The sequence below is a fragment of the Vidua macroura genome, chromosome 3 (assembly GCF_024509145.1).
Source record: "Vidua macroura isolate BioBank_ID:100142 chromosome 3, ASM2450914v1, whole genome shotgun sequence".
In the NCBI taxonomy this organism is placed as follows: Eukaryota; Metazoa; Chordata; class Aves; order Passeriformes; family Viduidae; genus Vidua; species Vidua macroura.
The window spans coordinates 22,703,324-22,720,611 of NC_071573.1; the positions used below are offsets into that span (position 1 = coordinate 22,703,324).

The 17,288-nt window shown below is 41.7% G+C and overlaps 1 protein-coding gene across 1 annotated transcript; it reads right to left on the reverse strand.

Moving 5' to 3' along the window:
* Positions 1–6,914: 6,914 nt before the first annotated feature.
* Positions 6,915–17,261, reverse strand: MTARC2 (mitochondrial amidoxime reducing component 2). Its single transcript, XM_053972445.1, has 7 exons — positions 16,999–17,261; positions 16,675–16,848; positions 13,459–13,621; positions 11,917–12,057; positions 11,189–11,250; positions 11,029–11,100; positions 6,915–10,492 (listed from the first exon to the last, which is right to left on the reverse strand). The coding sequence occupies exons 1-7, from the start codon at positions 17,244–17,246 to the stop codon at positions 10,363–10,365; spliced, it is 990 nt and encodes a 329-aa protein (XP_053828420.1). The 5' UTR covers positions 17,247–17,261; the 3' UTR covers positions 6,915–10,362.
* Positions 17,262–17,288: the final 27 nt, after the last annotated feature.

Genomic DNA, 17,288 nt, shown 5'->3' on the forward strand with positions numbered 1-17,288 from the left:
CCCTGCACAGCACACACAGGCGCCTGCCTGTCTTTGAAAAATGCCTGGCACCCCTCCAGGAGCCACCACTTTCTGACTGCAAAATGCTGGCAGGGTCTGACTGTCATTATCAAAGCATTTTACCTCTCATGTTTCATTCTGCTGTTCTCCAAGAAAGAGAAGAGGATTATCCATTCCCCTTGGGGTTTGTAAGGAATCAGGTGAATTAACACACCTGAAGTGCTGCAAACCCTTCACGAGGTAAACAAAGAAGTATTTCACAAGTGACTCCTGGCTCTAATTCAGATATGGTTTCCTGCTCCTCCTCTTGGCTGCAGCAGCAATATTCAACCATGTTTTCACAAGCTTGAGAAAGAGGGTTTGGAGATTCTCGGTGCCCTCCACCACACATGGGTGCCACCTCCTTTGCATGGAGCTGATGCAGCACTGTTGAGCAGCAATGTGAAGCAGATTCCTGTGGCTGAATCACAGCATTCCAGTGCTCAGAGAAGGGATTTCCCCAGTGCTCTTCCAAAATATAGTGGAAATGTACCTGTTTTTTTTGTAATACATGAAAAGTGTTTTCTTCCATTTGTTCTGATCCATCAAAATGACATTAAAAGAATGTTGTTAAAATACCTTATTTTGGCCAAAATGAAAGGGAAAATGGGAGAGTGAGAGAAAGCAATGTGTGGTTTGGGGGAGGGGGCACTGAATTGAGGAGTACCATTCCTAAACCACAACACCACCTCAAAAGCTTCCCAGAGATTTCCTTTCCAGGTGATTGTTTTCCCACTTGTTTAGTCCCTGTTGCAGAATTTGCCAGAGCATCTTAAAGCAGAGAAGAGCAGCTTGCATGGTTTAGTTTAGCATAGTTATTCCTTCTCAGTGACTAACAGCATACACAGCATTTTCAAGAAGCTGATCTATGTCGAAACTTCACATCACCCATGTGTCCCTGCCTGGCATGAGCTTGTTCCATGCAATTTGTGGAAGGCTCCCTGCTATTCAGCCATATCACTGGCAGGGACTGGCCAGTCACATATGCAAATGAAACAAAAAAATATGCACAAAGTTTCACTTGGGACAAGTCTGAAGAGAGAATCTTGGTCAGTTATTTATTTCTTGGCACTGATGAGTGCCAAGACTTTTAATTTCCTTATGGGGTGAAGATTGAAAGCAGAACTTCTGACACCAATGGGATTAGACATAAATAAATTCACTCTAACCAAATCAGCCTGGGACGTCCTATATCCCAAATTGATTTTGCATCTTTCTTTCTTTCTCAGTATATCATCTTCAAGAGGTAGGTATTTGGCATGCAGGTGATGCATTAATCAAAAGCTTCTGTGACAGTACAGGCACAACCAAATGGAAAACCCCACACGTCCCAGCACAGTGCAAAAGACAGCAAAAGATTTACTGGAGTTTCAAAACCAAAATAAGTAACATTATTTTCCAGAGAAGGCCAGCAGCCTGCCCTCAGCAGAAGGGTCACAGCAAAAGCTAAAGCAGGCTGCAGCTGGTCACTGGCACACACAGGGCTGCTCTCCAGTTCCACTGGGGACCTCTGGGGATGCCACCCGGCACCATCCAGCATGTGGAGGCCTCTTTTACCAGGCTGTGAGATGTGCATACATCGGAGTAGGGGGAGGCTGCTGGGTCACCTCGTCACCTCTGTGCACAGTGTCCCCCCCAAGTGCCACTGGGACACCTCAAAGGTGCATAGGTCACCAGGCACCAGGGGTTGGCATTTTCAAGAGGGGACCCCATTTATGACCATACACTCTCCAGAAACCTGCCTGCCATACTGGGGTAAAACAGAAACCCAGGAGGAACAGTGAGGTTTCTATGTTGCCAGTAGAAGTTGCCCTTATCCAGTAGAAACTCATTTTTCATTGGGCTTTGGCAAACAAAAAACCCAAACTATTTTCCATTTTAATGAATTATGATAGTTGTTCTGCCTTTCCTTTCCCTGACCTCACCACAAGTTAAGGTGAGCAGAGAGTCCCAATGCAATCCTGACAGCCCCTTTCCATCTGGCTGCACTACACCCTGAATGGCTACATGGGCAAATGGACTAAGAGCCACTGTAGGTCTAGGAAAGATGTTCAACCTGCAGAAAAGGAGACTGAGCACTCAAAGGCACTAAGAGATGTATGACAGTGAGGGACTTAAAGTGCAGCAGGAAGCACTGAGGCTGGACATTTAGAAGAAACTTCCTTTAAGGTGCCTTACACCAGGTCATTTACCAGTCACTAAATACAGATGAGGAAAGGAGAAAGAAAACTAAGCCAAGAAAAATAATGGAAAGAAAAAAGACAAAAAAACCCTCCAAAACCCAACAACAAATCAATCAACTTTTAAAGCTTCAAAAGCTAATTATCACAACTTCATCTAGGGCTGGGACACTGTGTACCTTCCTGCTTTATTTCACTGATGCCAGGAGACTTTTAGTCCAGAGGATGTACCAAAAGCAATGCCTTTTTAGTGGAAACCTGCCAGGAAAGAAAACAAAAAAAAAAAAAAATCCATGCATGCATCTATAATAGGTTGTGGTGAGCATGAAACAAGAATAGCAAGTCAGGGAACCTTCACATTTTGCAGGAATGGAGCTTCCATTCCCTTCCACAAGTTAAACATGCTATCCCAAAAATATTTTCTCATGGGAAAAAATAAGCAATCAGGAATGGAAACAAACTGGTTAGAACTGATTATGTTGCTAACTCTGAGATGACTTCAGACATTTGTTTGGGGCAACCCTGGGGAACCTGACAAAACAAAGTATTTGAGTATAAGTGCAAAGCACACCATTTTGAAACCAAGGTTGATTTCTTAGATGTTTAACAATAAATATATATGCATGCATATATACACACAGGCACATACACCACAAACAGCTGACTACATTACAGGTTTAAGATGGAAAGAAAAAGATCCATATTGAATTACCTAATAAAAAAAGTGAGAGAGGACAGAAGGAATTGGTTTGCTTTTCAAAACCACATTTGTGTTGTATGATTTTTTTTGCGGTGAATTTCAAGATTTTGCAGTTTTTGGGAGAACATGCAGACTAAACATTGACTGTCCACAAGTAAACCCTAAATAAAACCAAAAGCATTATATGAAGTCTATTTTAAATAATGGACAATCACATTTTATTTTTTAAGAAGGATAAATAAGGTTGGTGTAAATGTGGTTGCTTTCAGACTCACCTGCAGGCATGAATGCACCAAATTTACAAATTTAAAATGGCCTTTAAATCCAGCTCCAAATCCACTTTGACAGCTTCACCTAGATGAACAGATAAAATACACTGACCTCTCCTTTAATTAACAGAGGATATGTTAAATAGCATCTGGGGAGGAGGCCCCTTCAGAACAGGCATGCAAGAGACACATACTCTATCCAAACCTACTCCATTTAAAAAGGGCAAACAATCCCAGGGGTATGGGGGAGGGCAGGAACTATCTGTGATACTGACTAATAGATTTAAATATAGTTTATTTTCTTCAAATGTATCTGATATCAAATGTCTTTCTGTACATAGGAGGTTCAGTGGGATAGGAACAGCTATTTTAGGGTTGAAGGAAGGTCAGCAGAACACAAGACAAACATCGGTGTTCCACGGTTCTCGTAAGGATGCTAAACTTGACAGGGCTTTTTAGGAGAATGCATTTTTTCTAAAGATATGCTGGTAGAGGACTTCATAATTATTAAATGCATTAAATGAAGGACTCCCTTTTTAATCAGCAACATGACTTTTCTACTGCTTGGAGCTGTGCTATCAGGAATCTTTTTCATAATAAGCAGCAGAAGAAAGGGATTTTTAGTTTTAGGGTTTGGAGGTTCTTCTTTCAGGGAGGGAGTATTTTTGGGTTTGTTTTGATTAAATGAAATAATATTTTAACATATTTTGCAAATAAGGTGATAATTTTCTTTTGAAAAGCAGACAAAAAAAAAAAAAAAGCTTTAAATGCAGTGATTTTTGTAGTCAAGCAAAGTAACTAAGGGTTCAGACACACTCTAAATTCCATAGGTGCAGGAGCTAATCTCTTCTGCTCCCCATGCAAGGAGACTATCCAGCCATGCCATCCATAGCTCTAGTTTCTCTACATCTGGTAAGTGCACTACTTACTGTGAAGGTGGTGAGGCCCTGGCACAGGATGCTCAGAGAAGCTGTGGATGTCCCATCCCTGGAAGTGTTCAAGGCCAGGTTGGATGGAGCTCTGAGCAACCTGATCTAGTGGAAGGTGTCCCTGCCCATGGAAGAGGGTTGGAACTATATCATCTTTTAAGTCCCTTCCAACCCAAATCATTCTGTGTTCCATACAGAATAAAAAAGGGGAAAAGCATACTATTTTTAAAAAATTATTTTAGCAGCTTTCCATTGTCTGCTGCACTGCCTGACTTCCCTCAGCTCCAGCTGCATATTCAAACTAAAGAAATCAGATAGATTTTGCTCTTGGCAATCTTAAAATAAGTATGTATGTCACTTACCCCTTCACGGCTGCACACCAGTGATGCCAGCACTGCTGTCACTGCTTTCCAAGAGAGGTTCCACAAGACCAACCTGAGTCCAGGTGATAAACTAAGCCAGGTTGTCAGCAGTGCCACAGAACTCCCAGCAAATTTAAATTTAATCTGCTCTCAGCATCCTCCCAGGGGCTCATAAGGCCCAGCAGCTTCCTGGAGCACAGTTGCTCCCATAATAGGTCCTCTGAAAGCACACAGCCAACACTGCCACTCTACTTAAAAAAGAAGAGTCTTGCTCTTGATCCCAGCTGACCACTTGGACAGGTGTTTGGGTAGCACAGCTCAGTAGAGTTTCTCCAACTAGAGAGCACTAATACACAGCGCTGTCTGCAAGCAAGGTGCAGCACAGACCTTCTGCTCCATCAGACCCAGTGCCCAAGAGCTGCTCTTATTTCAATTGGCTTTTGAAGGGACTCTAGTGTGCACCTTTCCATGTCAAGTAAACTCAACCTTTTCTTAAAGTCACTTCCAGGGCTGAGAAGATACTTTCAGAATTCCATGAAAAACAATGAGTTATTTTTCCAGACTTTTCACAAACAAACCCAAAAATAAACTTAGATTGATGGATTTGTCTTGCTGGTTCTCTTCAAGGATTAATTACACAGTAACCTGCAACCCTAATTAGGTTTGTGACTCACATTCTGAGCACATGTACATGAATTGGAAGAGATTCTGTTCTGCTAAAAGTCACATAGCACAGGATGTGGAAAACTATCATTGGACAGCTGTATTAAACAGAAATAAAGGACAACTGAGGGAAATTAAACTTCATGTTACCTGTTCCTTGAGGTAACGGCAAAGACAATATTCTGCTTTACCTTAAATAAACCCAAGAAATGGAGAGTGAATATGGACCATCAAACTGCACAACTGTAAACACAGTGGAACATAGTTTTTCAGTGAGTGAAGTCTTTATGTTTGAAAGAACCTAGGACATTGCTGGTACTCTTGATCTCTACCATGATATTCGTGCAGTCCAACTATCACCATGGCTTTTGATCTTTTACCAAAAATCTCAAGTTTTCAAAGGATGCAGGAAGTTGGCCCAGTGGTCCATGTTATGTGAAGAGATGATTCAAGTATTTTCCAAGTTGAATTTGATGTCTATTGCTTTGCTTTCTGCAGCCAGAGAAGACTGCATTCTTACCCATGTGTTTTAATTTTTTTAGTCATACATGTCTATGCATGAAATCTTGAAAAAATTAAGAGATTTAGCTGCCACTTTTAACTTACGCCAAAGGGCTTTAGATAGGTCTGCTAAAAATAACTGTCCATGACTTAGTAAAAGTAATTGTGGCTGCTATGACTGAGAAATTGTCATTCTACATAACCTCTCAAATACACACTTCAATTAAGAGTGAATGAAGCTGGTTTTTGGAACTCAACAGTAAAGAGGCTATGAGGGTTAGCACATCAGTGAAGCACAATAATTGTTTCACTGTGCTTATTATCTAGTGCCTAAAGAAAGTCAGAACACTCAGCTGTTAAAACAAACAGTGATAAGCTGTTAGAGCAATTTTGTACACTAGAGAAGATACAATTCTCTACAATACTGCCCCCGGAGGAAAGGCAAATTTCAACCAGCCTAGATGTCTCATGTGTAACAATCCAAGGGCAAAGGGCAAAAATGAGTGGCTCCCACTCAAACTCTTCACTGTGATGTACCACAGGCTGCTCCACATCCTTGTTCTGCACAGGTGGAAGATAGTCTCTACCTGATGTTTAGCTCAAGCTACAATTACCTGTGGTTTGATTTTATCAGTGTCCATAAGTACCCAAAGTGGGTATCAAGAGGAAGGATCCAGGCTCTTTTTGGTGGTGCCAAGCAATAGGACAAGAGGCAATAGGCAGCAGCTGATGCACAGATGTTCCATCTGAATATGAAGAACTTTTTTACTGTGCAGGTGACCATGCACTGGAATAGATTTCCTAGTGAGGCTGTGGAGTCTCCCTCACTGAGGATATTCATGAACCATCTGGACACAATCCTGTGCCCTGTGCCCCAGGGTTACCCTGCTTGAGCTGGGAGGTTGGACAAAATGACACTGTGGTCTCTTCCAGCCACTCTGTGATTTCCAGAAGTCGATGTGATGAGCTGCGGCCCACTGGGGAGAGTGGCATTCCTCAGGCCAGGTTATTGTTGAATACTGGGAATTGATGCTATTCCTCAACCAGGGCTAATTCTCAGTCCATCTGCACAGAAACACCTGGAGAACATGGAAGCACCCCGCATCTTGCCTTTGTTGACAGTCCCATCTCATGCAGCTCCAGCCCTAACACACACCCTCTACACACCTAACCCTTGCTCATCTTCTTTCCCCATCCAACCATTCCTGCTCCCTGGTAATGATGAGTAAGCAGATTTGTTACCAAAAAGGCCCAGTGTGTGAAACCCTTACTGAGTTTACCAATTTCTTCATATAAAATGCAAAGAATTACTAGTAACAGTGATATTCCAAGTTGAGACTGTTAACATTAACACAATAAAGATTAGATACAATATAAACATTTATGAGGTATGAATACTGCCTCTCTTCCAGCTTAAGACTGATACACATGTAGGCTTTATCCCTGCATCACTTTTTAGAATCTTCTGCCCAAAAGAAACAAAGACTTTGAATGTGTAATCCTCAGTCCTGTAGCTACCTAGCACAGGGAATTTCTTATGGATCTTGAATGACAAAAAGGCAATTTAAGTTGCTAGTATAGACCAAAAATCAACACCCTGTGGCAGCCCTTTTTGAAACTTTTGCCATTTGTAGAGGCAAGATCTGTGAATCTCTTGTCTTTTTACAGACCAGCAGAGTGATGCCTTTGGAAGGCTGTTTTTCTCCTTAGGATGCAGAAGCAGATCTTTTTCAGGTTTTCTTGGATGAAAATGTACCCACCACAAATCTTAAGCAATCCAGAAATTTCTGCTTTTAACAACTGTCATTCTCATACATAGTCTTCTGCAATAACTATTGGTACAATAAATGCTGTAAAAAATGTTTTGGTATTATACTCTATGATGTGGATTGACTACAGTAAACTCTCCTATTTTTAAACCCATATTCCCCTATTTTCATATATCTCTGGGGGAAAAAAAGTTAAGTCTGTAAATGTCTTCTTTTCTTCCTCCCTCCTCACCAAATATCAATTAATGCAAAACCAGCACATTTATCTAGATCATAAAGACTGCAAAACTGAGCCTGATGACCACTTAAATCTGATGGTTCTGCTGTCTTACACATATCCTGGTTAACTGCATATATTTCTGAATTCAGAGGTAGGATTAAAAAAGACAATCATCAGTATTAACTATATATGAGATCTTGCCAACAGTAGTCAAAATTAAATGCTGAAACAGAAAACAAAAAAAAATTTCACAAACAAATGTTACACCTTAAGAAAGTTGGATTCATTAGAAGTTTATACTTTTGTTTTCTTCTTCTAGAGTTTAAAAAAATAACAATTGTTTAAGTACACAATTTAAAAAACAGTGGCTTATGAGTGACACGTTTTCAGTCAATTGCCTAAACTGCTTAAACAAAATCAAATGCACTTCCTATAGTTACAGCAAATCAACAGCCATAAGAAGATATTTACAGTGCAATGTTCTAACTCATGTTCTCTAACTCATGCTTCACAAAATGGCCACATAATTGATTTAAGTGTCATCTGTGAACCATGTTGTACTCAGATTCAGACCTGTTTTAGGATTCCAGCCATATTCTGCTAAGAGGCTTAACAGAAGTAAATAGGGGGTTTAGATCTATGGCCTCTTCCAAACAGGGATGCAGATGGCAGTTTCTCCTTGTAAAGACAGCCCCATTTCCAAATCAGCCCAACTGACAGCAGCCTAATGAGAGGCAATGGGATCTATACCACACAATTTGTGTTATGTAAATGCTGATATGCTGCTAAAACAACAGTGGAAAAAAATGTTTGGCCAGAAGCAAAAAAAATGAGCTCTTTTCCCTTCCAGTTCTGTGACTTAATGAAGAGACACACTCTTAACTAATTGCTTTGGCAGGCCAGCAGGCTGCCTGTGCTTAATGACACCATTAGGAATTCCACAAGCTTTCAGCTTCTAACACTAAGAACTTTCAACATGTGCTTTTTAAGAGTGAACCTTGGAAATATTTTTCTTTATCAAATATGCTTTTTCTCTCACTTCTTCCCATTAGCTGCTGCATCAGGCATAACAATACACAAATATGCAACATGCACTTCAAACTGGGCACTTGTATGTCCCAGGAAAACTTAATACTTACAGAACAACCTGCTGACAAAATGGCATTCAGAGCAACTCTGAGTTCACAAATAATAGAAAACTACCTCCCAACACGATTGCTTCAGGCTTGCTACATACACCCACTTGCACTTCCTCAAAGCTCAACGGCTCTTCATTTTACAGGTCTGAGCTGTGAACATGCACCAAAACTCCTTTTTCATATTTACAACAGAAAATGAAGAATCTAAACATCAGATAGGATCATATTTGTCCTTCTTCACACTTAATTTGATTCCTTTTTTAAGCTAGGGCAACAATCTTTTCAAATTTAGAAATCCATAAAAAAGAACCAAGCAGACAAGCATTCAAAAGATGGCTGGCTTTTGTCCTGGAGGCTACTTTTTTTTTAAATAAAAATAATGTAACATTCAAAGAAAAGATAACATTGCTGTAATTCAACTAGTTTTCTCCCTTATTTGTTTTATGCAGTACAAGATATAATTATCAGCTTCCTACAAACAGCTGACATTTTGGTTAGATTGGAGCACGACTGGGGGACAACCAGAGATTTAAATGCAGATCCAGTAAGGATGCTAACATGCTCAAACTGCAGCTTCCCAAATATCTGCTTAGCAGCCTAACTGTCTACACAAAGGGATTCCCTGATCCAGAGAGGAGCTGTGCACAAGCCCTGCAATACTGGCCAGAACAGCAGCTTGAACAGGGCAGGCTCAACATCAGATCACCCCCTACAGCTTTTCTTTCCCTCCAGTGTCCACGAAGTCTGACACAGTGAACATCCAGTTCTTTCAGTCGAACTGGAAATTCTACTGCTATGTTAGCAAATGCACCACTACTCTACAACCTCAGTGTTATGGTATTGTTCACAGGATAAAAAATTGACAGTTCAAACTGTCAAGCAGAGGTCACAAACTAAAGAAGCCCACAGCCTTATACATCATTACCTGGCACCCCTACCTCTAGACCTGACTATTTAGTCAGCTCACAGTCCTCCTTCTGATAATGCTCCAATCTCAAGAGACAGTACACAATAACGGAATTATTTCCAGACAATCTTCAGGAAACAACTGCAAGGAAAGACACACCACTAAAAGCTACCTCTGGAAATAGACAGGACAAGATGATTAGGACCAAAGGAGGGAAGCAGAGCCCTGCCATCTGCACTCCATAATCACTTATAAAGGCAGCTCTGTGACAAATATGCTTTGTGCTTGACATGACTGTTTTTGTGATTCTTTATAGGCACTAAATGTATCTAACACATGATGCAAACTCTTGTACACAAATTTGGATTCCAATGTTGCAGATGACATGAAATTTTATGAGGTGTGATGCTCACAGTAGTGCTGTGAAGTCCGTCATGGATCAGTTTGTTCTACCACAGCCTCCTAAACCACCACAGGACAACTAAAGATGTGGTTTTTACAGGTATGACAGTAGATTCCGTGATCTGAAATGACTGGCACTTCACAGCGTCAAAGAACCTCCTGCACCTTAAAAAGCACAAAAAAATATTGCAAGGAAGAAGAAAAAGTTATGCTGGTGACTGTGTAAATGGAAAAACAATCTGCATATCAAAGTGTAAAAGCATCTTCTGATCAAAGTCTCCTTCATTCCCAGACCATCTTGTACACAGGATCTCCAACTTGAATTGTTCCAGTTTTGTCAACAGCAAAGTATTTCCCAAAGAGAGGGCTGGTTTTGTAAATGTGTTTCTCAGATGGGTCACATAAGCGGTAACTGCAAAGAGAAAGCCCTTCTTTAGAATAAGTGGTAGCAAAACCTACACATCAAAATATCAGTGGTGAAAGAGAAGACATGTAAATAATGATGCCTTGTTTTGGTCATCATACTAGGCTAAAAATGAAATAAATATTTTAGTTAAAAGACCCAAGCAGTTAAAATGGAGAGAAAAAAGCCTGACTGTATTCACATTATCATGTTTAATATATATAAAAAAAAATTTATAAAGAAAAGTCAAAGAACCAAAGTTAGACCTTTAGATACCTTAAATACCTGCTACCCCAAGCTTTCACTGTAGCAGATATGACAGAGACAGGGAATGCGGAGTTTGTAATAAAGAAGAGAACTTCCTGAATTTTCTTACCACATAGAATTGCAAGAAGTAGACTCAAAGCCAATATACACAGACCTTCACATTGCATTATTATGTCCCACACACACTTCAAACCACTTTTAAAACACTAGTCTAACATCTGTTGGAGTCTAGCCTAAATCCTCTCCCACAGTCTAAGAAACAGTGGTATTTTTATAACCTTTTCAATGTTTCCAAGGGCTCCTTCTTGTCGATGACCCCAGTGTCTGGATTAACGGTTGTTAAAATACACCTGCAATGACACACAGTGCCAAATCAGTCAGGGCTTCCTATCACAAACCTCTTTGTTCCTATGTGAAATAAAGGTCTCCAGTGTTTACCTGCCACAACACACGGTCCCTTTCATCTCCACATCACCAATAAGAATTTCCTCCCAGGTGTCCTGAGGGAAGTAAACATTAGGCACGTATTAGACACAAGCACATGTAATTACTTTTCCAGAAGTGGCACAGTCATTCACAAAAAGGTGCACCATTCCAAATGATCACCTTTAGTAGCACCTTCAAAATATGCATAGTTACACTACAGTACTGTAATGAAAACCCTACTGTCACTGCATTTATCCAATTCAGGACACACTAATAATTCTATCCAAAAGGAGAGACACACAAGTAATGAATCCTCTTCTGCAACATACACTTGTCTGAAGCACTGAACCTAAAGCAATTTGTTCTTGCTGTATGGGTGATAATCTGATCTGTGGCCTCTGGTAAATCTACAGTTTTGCAAAAAGGAAATTTTTAGGGGAAGTAAGTTTTTGCTTCTCATCTACACAAGCTTTCTATTGCAAATCCTCCTGGGAGATAAAAATCTATTCCTGCTTTAGGAGCTTCTTCAATTTGAGAAATAATCATCCATAGACCTGTGACCTCCATCAATGTTTCACATGCATTGATGTGAGCTGAAGCTTTATCTCTCTGGAACTGAGCTGTAAAAATCACAGAATAGCAGCTTTCCTTACCCTTGTTGGCACCATCACACAGGGCAACTGAGATATAAAGAAACGTAACAAAGCCTTCAAAAAGACATCTTAAGACAGTTATTTTACCTCCTCAAAAGCACTGCAGTCTGTTACAAAAATATTTGGCCTGAAGTTCTGTATCTTAGCTTTCTTTTCCAGCCTGGTATTTAAATCGTCCATTGAAGCTTCGGAGATGATCAAGACTGGGCTGCAGTCAGGATACGCAACCTACAGAAACAAGCACCACCAAATCCTAAGATTGCTGTAAGAGCATGGGAGGAAAGTCATTGCATGGCAAAAGACAGATATTGGAATCAGTGGCCTTTTAGGCTGCTCCATTCAAGTTTTGATTTTCCTGAAAGTAGGTTAATAAGGAAAACAACATGCTTTTTCCTATTTCAGTCACCATGGCAATTTTTGTGTGCTCAAATTGCCTTATCACAACACAAGAGGGAGTTCTACATCCAGAGCCCATACTCAATTACAGCTGTCCATTCATCAGTCTGGGATGCCTGGGCAGTGGGAGGGCCATATTAGCAAATAAGGCAAATGAACAGTATTTAAAAACCTCTAAACCTCCATGAAGTGGAGTTCTACAAAGGTGAGGGGAGAAAAAAAAGAAAGAGACATTTTGGTAAAAATTTTAGTATATAACCCTCCTGCCTTTCTCTTATATTATTCTTACTCCATTCTTGTATATGCCTTTCAACCACAAGATGATCGGTATCCAAGAAATTCTGCCTTTTCTTTCTTGCTACGATTTCAGAACATCACCCCTCCTTATCTGAGTGTCTTCTGCTGAAACATTGTGTTTGTATTGGTCTCAGTGCCCTTACATAAAAAAATGCATATCTATAGAAGTCTATAATTGAGTATACCTTCTTCTCTTTGTGCAACAACAAGCAAAACACTGAGGTCCTAGAGATAATAACATCACTAAACCAAGGCACTCGTACTTTTAATTTGTTTAAAAACCTTACGTTTGAAACAAGTCAAAGGATCTTCTTCACTTGAGAGAATTCTTCAGAAAAAAAGAAGGGCAGCAGTGGCTAAAATGATATAAGGATGTCTAAGCACAGCATCTCCTTTCCATGACACTTCTCTAATATCATACGTTCAAGCCTCTTCCACAGAAAGAGATAAAACGTCTCAAACTTCCTTGGAATTTTAATTCCTAGGCCCACAACTGTAACCAGCCCGTTTAAACATCATTCCTTTGAACAAAATACAAAGTAACACAACGTGTATCAGTATACTCCCAGACCTAACAAGGGATAGGGAGTGGAATCTTTCTGTGCAACACAGATTACACTAACAAAACATTATTAAAGATGTATTTTTTTTCTATTCACTGAGACACAAAAGGGTAGTGTATTCTGCAATGTAAAAGTTCCTCTTCAAGTATCAGTTTCAGACTCTTTAGCTGTGAATGGTCAATAGTTTAAAACCAATTTGAAGTAAAAAGTAAGCAAGTTGCCTCTTTATGGAAAATAATACTCATGTGGTTTTAGCACACAACTACACACCTTGCTAAACTGGGCTCAATCACCAAAGATGGAAGAGGCAGGTTCTGGTGGGTGGGTGGAAATGGTTAAAAGGACATACTTCTGAGAAAAAGCATTCATTTACCTCATCTGTGTTTCGGAAAAGGGCTATTGCATCCTTTGACTTTCTTGGCACCATGGAGGGCTCAAAATGCACCAGTCGACAGGGCTCTGAGTTCAAGAAGGTGGTGATCCACTGAGCCACTTCATCACCACAGTCTCTGCCTTGGATATCCTGTCCAAACACCCTGAAGAGTCACAACACATCAGCAAGTTAGCTGGAAACATGAAGGTTCAATGAAACTTCTTATTCAAAGGTAAAAAACATGTTTTAATAGTGGTAGCAATATACAGAAAACTAATAATTCCCAAAGGGCAATCTCCTTGTGGCCACTGTGTTTTGAAAGCTAAGGGACACAGACATGACCAGACAATACCAACTGGTGAAAGAATGAGCTCTGAAAGAGTGTTAATGTGCCCAGAGCTGAATGCCCCATCAGTGACAGTAACAAACCTACCTGCTCGCCCTACGTTGAGGGAAAAAGGGGGTGCTCCTGCATTTGCACATGACTGCTACACCAACGACTTCTACTGAGAAATCAGCTGAAAGGTAACTAATTTCAGAAAATGAATGATAGTTTGGAATTATGTGATTAGTTACCACAACTGATATGTACAAATGTTATTAATTAAAAGTGTCCCTAACTGTTAAGGAAACTTTCCTTCAGATACTAGTGCTGTCAAACTTTAGCCAGAGATGAGCGAGACTCTTCAGTTCAGACTTCACATACAAAATAGCTCAGTATTTTAAAGGAGGTTAAAGAGTTGTACTGGAAACAAAGTCCATGGGGCACAAAAAACCACTGCCAATAGAATACAAACAAGTTATGCAAGGAACATTTTCCTGGCAAGAAAAGCTAAACCTTGACTCAACTTTTCAATAAACTTTGACACCAGTCATTAGTAGTTTTGTTACACTTTTGAAGTAGCCATTTTGACCCAAACGCACTGCAGTTTCCTATCTGCAATCAAATCCTGGGCAGATTGAAGCATCGAGATGCCCGTGCAGTTCATCTAGAGTGAGCCCAGCTTCTAGGAGCCCTTCTTTACTCATCTGGGGGAGTGATGATTAGGGTGCTGGCATCAATATCCCTGCTCCATTTGCTGGGATTCCTGTGCCTACCCTGTGACACGGTCTGGAATTAAATGTCATTGCTCCAGACAGCATTCAACTGCCTTTCTCCTCCCTCCATCCCGCAGTTCCTGCATGCCTTCTGACTGGCAGGACAACAGAGGCAAGGCTCTTACAGCTTCCAACACTACTGCTTTCTATTCAGGAAGCAGGTCTATCCTAAGCACTCAGTGCTGCAGGGATCCATGGGAATAGATCACACAATTTAAATGTTACAACACACACTGACAAAGGGCACAGATGAACAGCAGGAGGTTTCTTAGCCACAGGGAAACACTCTAGCATTTGCAGAAGCAGAAAATGTACCTATACAATGGCTTTGGTCCTATATTTGACTCTCCCAAGCACAAGATTTTTAAATACCTATATAAAATTTGCAAGTGGACTTAGCAGTTTTCAAGATCAGCACATGCACAGCCCCATGCAGTCAGAGGGCTCTAAGGCATTGCTTTAGCTCCAGCTTATGGGGCATGAGCTCCCATGAGCACTCATCTGAAGGCAAATTTATTAAGAAAGGAAAAAAACCACCAAGCCAGAAGAACATATCCCTGAGCTCTAAAACTGGAAAATCCAAGAAATCCAAACTAACTTTTCATTACTGCAATGTATTAGGCTATTTGAATATTCTTCTAGTGACACAACTAATTTTAGAAAAATGACATCTCGCAAACTGCATGGTTTTGCAGTGCATGTGCCATTGGCCAACATACAGGCATTATGCACAGGTTTGTAAAAGCCTGTTCCATTTCTCCAGGAAAAATGCTACCATTTGGAACTTGCACCTGCCTTGTATAAACAGAGATACTGAGCTGTGCTGATCAAGGCTTTCCACAGCAACAGACTTATGCTAAAAGCAAGCAAATGCAGTTCCTTGCCAGCACTCTTTTAGTTACTATTACAGCAGCTGTGCATTAACTATCTCTGCTATCCAAAGAACAAACACTTACAGTATCTTTGTAGGGCCTTATGCCACTTACAGTTTCTAAACACTTACATATTAATTGACATTTTAGCAGAGAAAAGGTTTTCCTCTTCCTGCTGGCAGTTTTCCAGCATGGATTTCTATATATAGATAAAATAACTAGGCCTGCAGTCACACAACAAAACTCTAAGCACACAGCTAAATCATTGTTTGTAACCCATCCACCTGAAACTCCTTTGGGGCAGCACCTACAGGGAATGCCCTAAGTCCCTGGGATGCCAGTCTTTCCCCTGTGACCTCAGGGTGAGCCTTGGACTACTAAGTTTTTAACTGAGGCACCTCAGTTAAATGGCTAAAGACAGGGGCCAGTGAGTCTAAACTCCAACATCTCACCAGCTCTGAATGGCCAGCATGCATGCAAAAATACTGACGCACATAGTGATCAAGAAATACTCAAGTGCATGACTGAGGCTCCAAGATGCAGCTGCTCACCCAAGCAAGAACACAAACACTAGAAGTAAAAACAAATAAGCAAATACGACATTCTATAAAGACAGAAGATCACAGTTCATTTGGCAGACGTGTAATGCACATCTTTGATACTGTGTCATCTTTTCCTGAGACGTGTTTTCACCAGTGTTTAGCAGATTAAAAGTAGAGCTTTCGTTATGACAACAATTCCTGGCCTCCTGTGTAACACATAGCAGAGAATTTCACAGAATTACAGAACAGTCTGGATTAGAAGCAATCTTAAAAGACCACCTAGCACAACGCCCCTAGCACAAGCTGAGGCACCTTCCACTAGACCAAGGTGTTCAGAGCCTCATTCAAACTGACCTTGAACACTTTTAGGGATGTGGCACCCACATCTCCTCTGGGCAACCTGTGCCAGTGCCTCACCACCCACACTGTGAAGAATTTCTTCTTAATAGCTAATCTAAACCTACTGACACACTGTGCCTTGTCTTGTCAGTACAGGCTCTGGTTTGAAGTCTATCTCCCTTAAGCAGACAGTGAGAAATACCCACACAGAAAAGACATAGAGGTACTGAACTTTTACACCCCAATTTCTGTATAAGAAAATGCGAAGCATTTCATATTACATACACAATCCTGAAAAGAAAAGCACATGAGAAAGACAGCACTGAGAGAGAGGGAAGGGGGAAAGAAAAATCCTTCTTCAGTACCTGCAGTTGTGGACGGGATTTTTCTTGGGGAGCTTTACAGGCACGCTTATCTTCTCCATGTCCCCGGCCTCCAAGATCAAGTGCCCGTTTTCACAGTTGGCAGAAATAAGGACGAGCCGCGGCTCCTGGCGAGCTGTCACCATGTGCCCGTCCTCCCTGATCACGAGCCAGAACCTGCGGCGGGACGGGGCACAAAGGCGCCCAACAGCGTTAATGCCGGGCTCGGCAGCACCCGCACGGCAGGTGCTCCTCCCCAGGCCCTCAGGAAAACAAACACCCGTCAGCCGCGGAGCCAGCGGAGGCCCCAGGGCCCGGCCGGCCTACCTGTCCCGCATCTCCCCGCTGCGCAGGCCCATCGGCGTCACCTGCGCCCGCCGCACCGACACCCCCCGGCACGACTTCACCGGGTACACGAAGAGCCTGAGCACCGTCCCGACGCGCTGCAGGCGGCGGCGGCGGCGCGGGCCGGCCCAGCGCCAGGCCCCGAGCAGGGCGCCCAGCGCCAGCAGCGCCGCCGCCCCCCAGAGCCAGCCCTGCCGCGCCGGGCCCGCCGCGCCCCACGGGCCGCTCATGGCGGCTGGGCCCCGCTGCGCGCTCGGAGCGGCCGCGGGTGG